The sequence below is a fragment of the Haliotis cracherodii genome, unplaced genomic scaffold, assembly GCF_022045235.1.
Source record: "Haliotis cracherodii isolate W230 unplaced genomic scaffold, xgHalCrac1.p SCAF_3, whole genome shotgun sequence".
Lineage (NCBI taxonomy): Eukaryota > Metazoa > Mollusca > Gastropoda > Lepetellida > Haliotidae > Haliotis > Haliotis cracherodii.
The window spans coordinates 18,688,761-18,701,486 of record NW_027266286.1 but is presented as its reverse complement, the minus strand read 5'-3'; the positions used below and the strand labels follow the sequence as shown (position 1 = coordinate 18,701,486).

At 41.0% G+C, this 12,726-nt stretch overlaps 1 protein-coding gene across 1 annotated transcript in view; it reads left to right on the top strand.

The window, feature by feature from the left end:
• Positions 1-10,240, top strand: part of LOC139474449 (uro-adherence factor A-like) — a 39,688-nt gene extending 29,448 nt beyond the window's left edge. Inside the window, exons 15-21 of the mRNA XM_071257480.1 lie at positions 1,034-1,106; positions 1,585-1,730; positions 3,979-4,072; positions 5,901-6,046; positions 8,587-8,672; positions 9,335-9,538; positions 10,084-10,240. Coding sequence (XP_071113581.1) covers positions 1,034-1,106; positions 1,585-1,730; positions 3,979-4,072; positions 5,901-6,046; positions 8,587-8,672; positions 9,335-9,538; positions 10,084-10,240 — 906 coding nt within the window. The remainder of the gene's footprint in view (positions 1-1,033; positions 1,107-1,584; positions 1,731-3,978; positions 4,073-5,900; positions 6,047-8,586; positions 8,673-9,334; positions 9,539-10,083) is intronic.
• Positions 10,241-12,726: the final 2,486 nt, after the last annotated feature.

Here is a 12,726-nt window from a genome sequence, read left to right as displayed (position 1 = left end):
AGGTGAGGGGGGGAGGTGTCACTGATGTATCATGCAGGTGAGGGGGGGAGGTGTCACTGATGTATCATGCAGGTGAGGGGGAAGGGGGTGTCACTGATGTATCATGCAGGTGAGGGGGAAGGGGGTGTCACTGATGTATCGGGCAGGTAAGGGGTGAGTCACTGATATATCGTGCAGGTGAGGGTGAGTCACTGGTGTATCATGCAGGTGAGGGGTGAGTCACTGGTGTATCATGCAGCTGAGGGTGAGTCACTGATATATCATGCAGGTTACGAGTGCAGGTGAGGGGGAGTCACTGATATATCATGCAGGTGAGGGGTGAGTCACTGATATATCATGCAGGTTACGAGTGCAGGTGAGGGGGAGTCACTGATATATCATGCAGGTGAGGGGTGAGTCACTGATATATCATGCAGGTTACGAGTGCAGGTGAGGGGGAGTCACTGATATATCATGCAGGTGAGGGGTGAGTCACTGATACATCATGCAGGTAACGAGTGCAGGTAAGGGGTGAGTCACTGATATATCATGCAGGTAACGAGTGCAGGTGAGGGTGAGTCACTGATATATCATGCAGGTAATAAGTGTCGGTGAGGGGGAGTCACTTATATATCATGCAGGTAATGAGTGCAGGTGAGGGTGAGTCACTGATATATCATGCAGGTAATGAGGTTTCAATGAGGGGGAGTCACTGATATATCATGCAGGTAACGAGTGCAGGTGAGAAGGAGTCACTGATGTATCATGCAGGTAACGAGTGCAGGTGAGGGGGAGTCACTGATATATCATGCAGGTAACAGGTTTAGGGGGAGTCATTGAGGAGCCAAGGAGATACTCAATTACTCATACTTGGCACAGGTACATGGGTTCAAGTGAAGATGGAGCAGGTAGTGATATGACACAGGTACAGGTATGCAGGTAATGTACTTGACACAAGTTGAATGAGAGGGGTGGGCAGAGGTGTACTGTCACAATACATAATTCATCTTCTTATAACCAGGATTTTGATTTTTGCTCTGTGTCTCTTCCACAGATGCCCAGCCTAGCCTACTTCCGCACGAAGAGACCACTCCGGGTCCTCAGTCTGTTTGACGGCATTGGCAGTGGTGAGTAACATAGACAGATCACCAAATGCAGATCAAGAAGAGGTGCAGGGATGGGCACCACCCATTTTGAAGCACACTATACATCTATGCATTCAGGGATTTAATAAGGAACATGGTATAGTAAGAGTAACTACATCACTAAAGCGACCAACTCTTTCGGTGATATATTTTTAAACAGATTCACGATTACTGACCGGGGAACACAAATTGAAGCCCTGGGCCCCATTCCACAGAGCGATCATAGGCCTACGACTACCATAGGCCAGTGTTAAAGTATGGGAGTTACGATCATCTTAGCGCTAAGATCGCTTTGTGGAACAGGGCCCTGGTTGTATCCATGTTTAAAAAACAGTTGTGTTGTCAGCATTGAAGCATAACAGATTACAATATCAATAGAAACAACGACTGACTGGCAACAGTTATCCATGCACTCCTTCACCTCACCTCTGATGTACTACATACATTTCCTTCTTGCCAGGGAAATTAACACTTGACCAGCTTGGCTTCAGTGTTGATGCCTACTACGCCAGTGAGATTGATGCTGATGCCATCATTGTTACCAGATGTAACCATGGCAACTCGGTGGTCCATGTGGGAGATGTCACACGGCTGGATCACGAGAAGGTTGGTGCAGGTGCCCTTGGTGAACATTTGTTAATGTGTCCACTGAATCCTGATCCTGCACTTACTTGACAACATGAGAATTCCGGGGCGGACATACCCAACTCCCAGTACTTGTTGTATTTACTAGCTCTTCGCAAGCATCTGGCCCCTCTCCCACTAACTGACTGACTGACTGATATAGGAGATTTAATGTGCGCTTTCCGACTGTAGCATATTTCGCAAAAGGGCCTGGCCAGACCATTTATTGTTTTCCAAAAGGGTGAAAGTGGTGTGTGCAACCCAAGTGGGGGCTTTTTACTGGTTGCTTACATTGAATTTTTGGAATTTTTAAAGGGGTGTAGGATTTTAGGTTTGGCTAGTGGTTTTCTGAGCACTTTTTTGTTTTGGCTATTTGAGTTTTGATATTGATTATGCCATTTTTTGGTTATTTTTTGTTTGTTTACACTTTCAATTTCTGATTTTGAGATGGGTATCTCCCACTAAGCAAATTTAATGCTTATATACTGTAAACCTGGAACTTAAAACATCTCCAAATTAATACAACTGCTGACCCCTAGTAGCCAAAAATGTGAATCAATATCAATGCTAATCTCTCCCTCTTCCCCCCCCCCCCCCATCATATCCTTACCTAAATACAATGAAAGTTCAAATAGCATCGCTTATTAGCGCTGAGTAGTGCACTTCCGTCAAAAACAATAAACAGTGTTTTCCTAAAAGCAACACACTGTTCATATGTTTACTCTGTTGACTGGCATTGAGGAAGTTCAAAGGCAATAAGATAATTGAACCAACAACAGTTCACTGATTGGTGTGCGGAGGTGTTAACAAGCTTGTGGCTAGAACTCTTGACCCTGGCAGTGATAACTCACCGGATGCCCATTGTGTAATACCTATTCTTTGAATGACATTGTTATATACTTGCAAATAGATTTCCTCCTCAATGGTATAATATGTTAAAAGCCTTGGATGAAAAGGGTAAATATTGTTTATGGGTGTCTGAGATCAGGAATATTCTTTGTATGTCTGTTTTTTCTCTTGCATGGATATCTCACGATGTTGGAAATGATAAATTATTTATCTTCATGATTAAGAAAAGATAAGTTGATATATTTTCACAAGATTGGCACTGTCAAATATCATCCTCAAGGTTTTTATACGAATATAAAATCATAACTTGTTCCTGAAAAATATGTATCTGTACTTCAGGATAGAACTTTGAGAAGATCTTTTTGTAAATTACGTATATCATTACATAATTTTAATGTTAATAATCTCAGAAAGAAAAATGTACAAGATAAAGAAAGTAGTTTATGCCGTTATTTTAATGAAGGCAATGTTGAGGATGAGTTTCATGTACTTCTCATTAGTAAATATTATCAGTTTCTTAGAAATATATAGCTCCCAATGATTTCAACTATGTACAAAGATGAACAACTGATGAAAAATTTGTTGAACTCCCGCAATGCTAATACAATATCATCTCTGTCAATATTCCTGAAGAAGATTTTTGAAATTAGACGTTAATATTTTATGTAAACTTATTATTACCTACAGGTGACAGTACAATGTTGATACAAAAAAAACTCTTCTGTACTATAGGTCATATGGCCTAAAATATTGAATAAACTTCTGTTTGTCTGTATATACTTGCAACAACTGCTGCTCAATAAGCTGTGTTTGTGTTTATATCCAAGTTGGTATTTCTGCTATCCTAAGTATACAGTGAGGTCGTCTTATTGCTGATAGTCATTTTTGAGACAGTGCAGTCAATTAATGAGAGCAAACACCATTCACATTTTTTTATATTTAATTCACGCTTGCGTTTATTTAAAGATTTACAGTTTAAAGACGACCTTAACTCTGTAACATAGACTTAAACAATTGTCGCCTTCAGATTGCTTTGTCTTCTGAAAGATTTAGTGTATCGTTGCTCATGGTATCCCGCTCTCTTCTGCCAGCCCATGCGAGCACAATTATTTTCAGGCCTTCATGGTGTACGTGGAATATTGCTGACTTCAGCATAAAACAACATTCACTCATTTCCCCTATCCATGCATTTCAGATCAGAAATCCCGAGCTCATCTGGATCAAGGGCCTTATGAGCTGAATCTGACAGGTATAGAGAACTTGGTCAGAAATGTATATACGTAATAGTGAGCTACAGAACTTTGCAGTTTCCCTTCACAGTGCATGCATATTTGCACATATACATGTTGATTGGTTGATGTTGTTGGCAATTACTTTTCAGTTGGCCGAGTTGTCTCCCATAGATCTTCTAATTGGTGGCTCCCCTTGCAATGATGTTTCTCTTGCAAATCCTGCAAGGAGAGGTTTCCAGTCCGGTTAGTGGATTATGTTTCATTAATAAGAATCAGGCTACTGTTCTATCAGACCTTGTATTTTCTTTGATTAAAATATGAAAATGTTGCACCCTGGAGTCATGGGATTGCCAGAATCTGTTTGGTTACCACTGCATGTTTGACCATTGCTTGTTTGACCATTGCTTGTTTGACCATTGCTTGTTTGATCAGTGCTTGGGGTAGTACTTTACACAGTAGACCTATGTGGGGATTCCTGAGCAGAACATTCTCCTTCTGACACTGTAGACTTTCTTGTTGACATTACATCATATGCTAAGTCTTCTATATTCTATGGTGAAGAGAACTTGTTGAGTGAGTGAGTGAGTTGGGTTTTATCACTTGTTTGAACAGTATTCCAGTTAGGTCACAGTGTGTCGGCTTAATGTGGGAGGAAAGCCTGAAGTGATGCAGGTCTCAGACGTTTACTACTCTGATGAAACCCATGAGCGCCAAGAAACTTAATTGTGGGAAACTGGGACTCGAACCCACAATCATATGTTTCTGGCATGCCTCAGGGAAGCAACTTTGTACTGTGAATTACGGCCACTGGGCCACCTAGCCCAAAATTTGTGAAAAGAAAACATCTTATTGTATGAATTCATGAAGGGACTCTGAAAGAATACTTACTGATGAATCTGTGTTGAACAAATTTTGTTTGTGTTAAAGTCATTTTGAAATGTTGCTTTTTAACGGTATGTTTTTCAGTTTATTACATCTGTTAAAACAATGGATCATGTTGTATTCTATACATAGGAACTATTGATGGTTTAATGTATTACCAGAAGCCAGGGACTGCTGCAAGTCTTCCATAGTTTCAACCAATTGTAACACCCTTTATGATTCAGCAACCCACGGCCTTGCTTGTCGCAAGAGGCGACAAACAGTATCAGGTGGTCAGGCTTGCTGACTTGGTTGATGCATGTCATTGTATTCCAAATGCATAAATAGATGCTCGTGATGTGAATCACTGGATTGTCTGGTCCATATTTGATTATTTACAGACCACTGTCATTGAGTGTGGCATTAAACCTTCCTGCTTACCTTGGAGACCTAACTTATTGTATGTCATGATGCCAAGATTGCCTGGTTTGTTGCGCACAGCATTATATCACAGGTTTTCCTGGCCTAGACTTGATTATTTGCTGATTAATTGTGATATAACTGGAAAATTGCTGACTTTACCTAAGCATAAAAAATTGTAAATTGAAGCTGAAATATGAAATGGCCCAGGTAAATCTAAGTGATTATGTTTGCTACAAGTCCAAGATTTACTACTGACTGAGTTGAGTGCATGCGTCTCTTGTCCCCCAAAATCTGAGCTTTGGGGTTAGAATTCAAGAATTACCCCCAGGACTACCCAAACCCATGGTTAGTCACGTGATATATTGTTTAATGGCAAAAAGTGTCTAGAACTTCCACGGTTACACTATAAGTGACTAATTTTCGAATTTCTTTCTGACTATGCACCCATTCCTTCTGACTTTTTATGTTTGAATAGATATAAAACTTCAGTCAACTTCAATGTATGCATGACCAGATAGTCTCATACGTGTATCTAAGTACATTTTGCCAGGACTATGGTCAAACTATTCCCTAAAGGACACTTGTACCTATCTCATGAGACCTACAGTGGGTCCCCGGGTAGGGTCGGGTAATAGTGGGGTGGGTACCCGGGTAGTAAATTTTGACTCGTCCCAGCCCTAACTGACAAGTTTGTCTTGTCCAGATTCATTTATACACAGGCCATCATCATGAAGTTAGAATATTGCAGAGTGTGGTGTATACAACAAACAAAACTATCTACCTGCAGGGAGCACTGCCCTGCTGTTCTTCGAGTATGTGCGCGTCCGTGACAAGCTGCAGCAACTCAACAGCAACACGCATCTGTTCTGGCTGTATGAGAATGTGGCGTCCATGAAGACCGAGTTCAAGAATACCATGTCACGCTTCCTAGAGGTAGGAGGTCATGCTTCACATCATTATGAATCATGCAGCATGACAATGAGATTTCAAGTTACAAAGTTTACCTTATCCTGACTCTTACTAATTTGCTTATCTCTTCTTTTTCCCAAAATGTAGTTGGAATTTCCTGTGCTGTGTTCCCAGTGAACAGAAAACATATACCATATACTGCAGAACAGTGAATTTGAATTCTGCTCCCAAATGGTTGATGAAGAATTTGCTGAACATATTTTAGAGGAGAGGAAGAAAATATAGAGAGGAAGAGATTCTTCAGGATCTACTTCATCGTCTGATACCATCAAAAAGAAGAAGACAGTCGAGTGTGAGACTACACCATGCCCCCCTTCAGATGAAGAGATGGGTTCGACATTGAAGACGATATTCAGATTGATCTTATATCGCCGCAGACTGCTCCGATTTCTTCCCATCAGTTGGAGCATTGATTCCTGACTGAAGGGCACCTTAAAGTCGAAAAAAGTCTGCAGCTTAATCTTAGGACCCTGGCAAGAAATCTTCGTCTGCCTCAAAGCTGTCACCCTCTGCGAAGGCCATCACTTCCATTCAGACAATGTCATCGTCCTCCTTGAATTGGTCCACAAATCCTCCCACCTCCACTCAGTGAAATGATAAGAGAAAGTAAACAGTGATGTGTCAAATGGTTCCGGTGCACCTCTTCTTGAGATGGGTGCATTTGGGGGAGATGTTTCCTGTTCACTGGCAACCCAGCACAGAAAGTTTTCACAACCTTTCAGGAATACGAAGAGATAAGCAAATTAGTTTGAGTCAGGATAAGTATGAATGATATTTTCATCATGAAATATTCAGTTTTATTATTTGTCTTGTGGATTTTCATATATCAATGTTATGTGACATTTCTGAAACATTTTTTGGGTTTTTTTTTATGGTTCAGTTACTACTGTATGCATACATTATTCATCACTTGTCAGCCCCATGTGATGGGGATCTTTTTATGTTTTGGCAGAATTTGAAACTATGCAACACTTGAAATTTTCAAGGATATTATTAATTGCACAAGGAAGGTTTTACTGATGTCAAGGATCAAGGTCATCCTCTTCATATACCCGGTACTCGTAAAGGTTTGTGTACCACCTGACTCAAGATACATTTACTGTAGGTCCATTAAACTTGTAACATGCCATCCCTTGGTGGGTCTGCAATCTGAAAATTTCATGAGTCACCTACATGCAAGGTCATTGTGACAGTGAAGGTCATTTGTAAAGTTTGATAGCTACTACCAGGTGCACACATATTTTCTACGAGAAATGATCAAACAGGGATTTATCTAGGATTCCAAACAAAATGCCCTTGGCAGGCAAATTAGGAGAATATTGTTATTATTTATCAAAATTGGATATACAGTGATCCATCGCTACAACGCTACCTTTGGGGTCCAAATAATTGATGAACGTTATAGACGATTGGAGGTTTAACCGAGGTGAGGTCGTAGGGGTAGATGACCAACACAACAGTACATGCTCTGCCTACCAAACACAATCTATGCTGCTTGTTCAGTGTTTGAAAAAAGATTAGAATAGTAGTTGTCTTTGATTCATAGTGTAAAAAAAAAATATATCTTGTGTTATGCACAGTGAAAAAACACATCTTGTCCCTTCAGCAAATTAAAGTGAATAAACAGGTACAACAAACTTGGTCAATAAAATATGGCATTTGATATGAAACATCACAAGACATGATGACTTACTATTTAAATTGTATTTCCTGCTCTTCAAGGCATTGATTTATATGCAGAGATTAAGATTACCATGTTTATCTTCTTGGAAACTAAGCTGGAAATAGCAATCAATTGTTCACTCATTTTCTCCCAATCTATTGGTCGTTCACTTTAAAAGTACCCAGCTTTAAAGAATTTAGATGCAATGGTCAGAAGAAATCATATCTGAAATAATTATTTTATCAGGAATTATATATTTCAATATAGAGTTATTTTAGTTTCAGCTTATATATATATATATATATATTAAAATTTATATATTCCAACAGCATAGCATTTTGGTACAGAAGATTGCTATTGCAGGATATATTGTATATATGGAACATAGTTCCCGCACTACATGTATTTTGATTGCAAAAACATTATGTTGACATATCATTGTCAAATTGCCACAAATATAACTTTTTAGGAGTCAAAGTATGGCATTTATGATATGTGTATCCATTCGCTGTCAACTAAAGTTCATTTCAAGGCATCAATAGCGGTAGTCTGACTGGTTGCTGCTTAGAGCAATCACTTAACACACAATTTCACCAAAATTAATGTAAACAATATTGAATGGAATTTGGAATAAAATTAATGAAACAAATAGAATATATTACCGGCATAAGTCCAAATATACAGTAGACACATTTTTGTAACCAGAAAGTATTATTATACTTCAGGAAATGGTGGTGAATGTTTTGTTTTTATTTAATACAAGTAGTAGTTGTGAACTCTTTTCCATTTTTGATGCCACCATTTCATGTTTCTATTATACTCAGTGTATTTTGTCTTTTAGTGCCAGCCAGCCCTGTGGGACTCCAAGTACATGTCAGCTCAGCGCAGGGGAAGGTTTTTTTGGGGCAACATCCCCGGCATGTACAGGTAGGTCTGTGACAGGTGAGAGGAAGAGTGTTATGGGGAAACATCCCCGGCATGTACAGCTGTGACAGGTGAGAGGAAGAGTGTTATTAGGAAACATCCCCAGCATGTAAGGTAGGTCTGTGACAGGTGAGAGGAAGAATGTTATTGGGAAACATCCCCGGCATGTACAGCTGTGACAGGTGAGAGGAAGAGTGTTATGGGGAAACATCCCCGGCATGTACAGGTAGGTCTGTGACAGGTGAGAGGAAGAATGTTATTGGGAAACATCCCCGGCATGTACAGCTGTGACAGGTGAGAGGAAGAGTGTTATTAGGAAACATCCCCGGCATGTACAGGTAGGTCTGTGACAGGTGAGAGGAAGAATGTTATTGGGAAACATCCCCGGCATGTACAGATAGGTCTGTGACGGGAGAGGAAGAATGTTATTGGAAAACATCCCCGGCATGTACAGGTAGGTCTGTGACAGGGGAGAGGAAGACTGTTCTGGGCAATATCCTCAACATGTCTTTGATTGGTGAAGAGTTTTGTGGGTAAATTTCAAGGAGAAGTAACACTCCATTATCTATGCTCTTCTGCATGATTTGTAATAGTTAATTCATAATGAACTTTCAACAACTGAGGGCCTGCAGTAACAGTAGCTGTACCTTGCTTGTTGTCCCCAGCACACCAGCTATCTCCACCTTCATGCATGAGAATGTGGATCTGAACAGTGTCCTGGAACGCAACTGCAACCGCCGAGCCACCATCACCAAGATGGGTTGTGTCACCACACGCACCAATAGCCTGAAGCATGGCAAACATGATGAGCTGTTTCCCATCGAGATGGAAGGAGAGACAACTGGGATTTGGATTCCAGAGGTTGAGAGGTAGATGACCATAGCACATTTCTACTGTGTCAGTCCTGTCTTAGAAGACACATGTATTGGAATAACATTTCAGAATTGTTTTGAACATACTTTCTTAGCTGGTAACTAATCTAAGGTACTGAATCTCAATGTGCAGTTTCCTATGCTGTAATGAATTGTGGGTTCAAATCCAAGATGGGGGCAAGGGTGTCCCAGTTGTCTAAGGCGCCGCGATTCGCTGTGCAGAGTTGCATCCCTTGGGCATGCCAGAAACCTATGATTGTGGGTTCGAATCCCGGTTCGCCCCGATTATGTTTCTAGGTTTGTCAGCACCATACCCGTGCTTGTTGGTTTCACCGAAGTGGTAAATGTCTGAGACCTGCATCACTTCGGGCTTTCTTCCCACATTAAGCTGACACGCCGTGATATAACTGGAATAATGTTAAATGGCGTTAAACCCAACTCACACACTCACTCAAATCCAAGATTCACTCTGGTTATGATTCTTGAATGTCAGTACCATACAGGTGACAAGTTGTAGGCTGATTGCCATCTTCTTGTTGCAGGCTGTTTGGGTACCCACCTCATTATACGGATGTTGGAAATCTGCCTGCAACACGCCGTCAGAAGCTGCTGGGCAAGTCCTGGAGTATCCCCATCATGAGAAACCTCCTCACCCCACTGAGGCAGTACTTCACAACCACAACCACCACTACTGAGTAAAGCTTTAACCGCCACCATTCATGAAGATAGCAGCTGTGTTTCTTGTTGCCACAGTACTTCACCACTACCACAGCTCCCTCCGTAAACTTCTGACCTCAACATACTGTCACCACAACTCCCTCCATAACCTTCTGACCTCAACATACTGTCACCACAACTCCCTCAATAACCATCTGACCTCAACATACTGTCACCACAACTCCCTCCATATGGAACCTTCTGTCCTCAACATACTGTCACCACAACTCCCTCAATAACCTTCTGTCCTCAACATACTGTCACCACAACTCCCTCCATAACCTTCTGACCTCAACATACTGTCACCACAACTCCCTCCATAACCTTCTGACCTCAGCATACAGTCACCACAACTCCCTCCATAACCATCTGACCTCAACATACTGTCACCACAACTCCCTCCTTAACCTTCTGACCTCAACATACTGTCTCCACAACTCCCTCCATAACCTTCTGACCTCAACATAGTCACCACAACTCCCTCCATAACCTTCTGACCTCAACATACAGTCACCACAACTCCCTCCATAACCTTCTGACCTCACTATACAGTCTCCACAGCTCTCTTCAGAGGGAACCTTTTGACCTCAACATCCAGTCTCTGTAGCTTCCATGAGATGGAACCTTCTGATCTCAATGACCCCAGCAGGCCCTCCCTCCCCTCTAAATGGAACCTTCTGATTTCAACAGGTAGCCACCACAGTTCTCTTCAGATGGATCCCTCTGACTCCCCTCTCCTCCAAATGGCATTTCCTGACCTCATGATCAGCAGCTCCCTCCAGATGGAACCTTCTGACCTCCCCTGCCCTCCAAATGGTTCCTTCTGACCTGTCATTGCCACCAATCCCCCTCCCCGTCAATTGAAATCCCTGACTAGATTTCCTCAGATGCGATTTTATGTAGGCGATGTCAATATTTCATGTGATGCATTGCCAGCATTGTATAATGACAATGTTGTCAACAATTGTTTAGGTTTCTATGTACTATATGCTGATATTGATCTGTGCTACCAACAGCTCCCTTTGTTTCAGTCTCATTGCCTTATTGTTATCTCTTGTTTATTATGCATGTTGCACTAATACTTCACTTACCATTTCAATTGTAATTATCAATATGTCATTATGCATTGTCATGTGGTAATATTTATCAGTTGTTGAAGACCTTTGCTGCAATCAATGGTTCAAAGTTTCACCCCATAGCCTTGATCACAATCCATTGATAGTGGGTTTATATGCGATATTATGATGGTTACATCTACATCTTATATATGGGTTATGTCAAAGTGGGTTGTCATCAAACTCCTACTACCTACAGCTACAACACTATTAGGGGCGGTCGGGTAGCCTAGTGGTTTAAACGTTTGCTCGTCACGCCTAAGACCTGGGTTCGATTCCCGACATAGGTACAATGTGTGAAGCTCATTTCTGGTGTCCCCCGCCGTGATATTGCTGGAATATTGCTAAAAGCGACGTAAAACTATACTCACTCACTCACTCACTTACTACAACACTATTATCTCACCTGTGACATTAGACTGACACCCAGTGATGCATGTGTATTTGGGTTGATATGGGTGTCAAGCCACCTAATGCCCTTATCAGTGACACATTGTCATTCGTTTCATCCAAGCATGTAGTGAGCAGTAATGTAATGTGTTATTCCACCGTGTGTCAGTGTCATCCTGCCATGTGTCACTGTTGTCATCACTCCATGGGTCATTGTCATCCCACCAAGTATCATTATGACACCAGGTGTCATTGCTATTTCACATTGTGTCATTGTTATCATCACACAATGTATTATTCTTTACACATATGAATGATCACACCATGTGTCAGTGTCATCCTGCCATGTGTCAATGTTATTCAGCCATGTGTCATTGTTATCAACCATGTGTCATTGTCGTCACACCATGTGACTTTATCACACCATGTGTTACTGTTATTACACCACGTGTCATTGTTATTCAGCTATGTGTCATTGTTATCAACCATGTGTTATTGTTATCACACCATGTGTCGTTATCACACCATGGATCAGTAGTATGTGCAACCCGTGTTCTGTTACATGATCTTTCTAAACTCTTCAAAAGTCAAACATCAGCTATTGTTTTTGTGTCAACTGTTAATACATGTATGTTATTTAGTCGACAGTGCTCTGCTGGTCATGGAAAGCCAAATTTAAGTCTGTTCCTCTCTCCCAGATGCTGTAAAACAGTATTTACTGTAGCATTATGTCTAGTATCTATGGTGGCAATTGACTTAAGGTGTGTTTACTACATATCCAGTTGATATGCATTGTCAAGGAACAATTTTTTTACTTTTTGATTGTATTGACATTTCTCTGATTTTATGTTTGCAACTTAGGTAATGTTTCTGCGCACAAACCTCACAAGCATCACTGATTCATTGATTAAAGATTTCAAGGTCCCTTACAAACAAGGACAATAACAATCTGAAAAGCTGTGG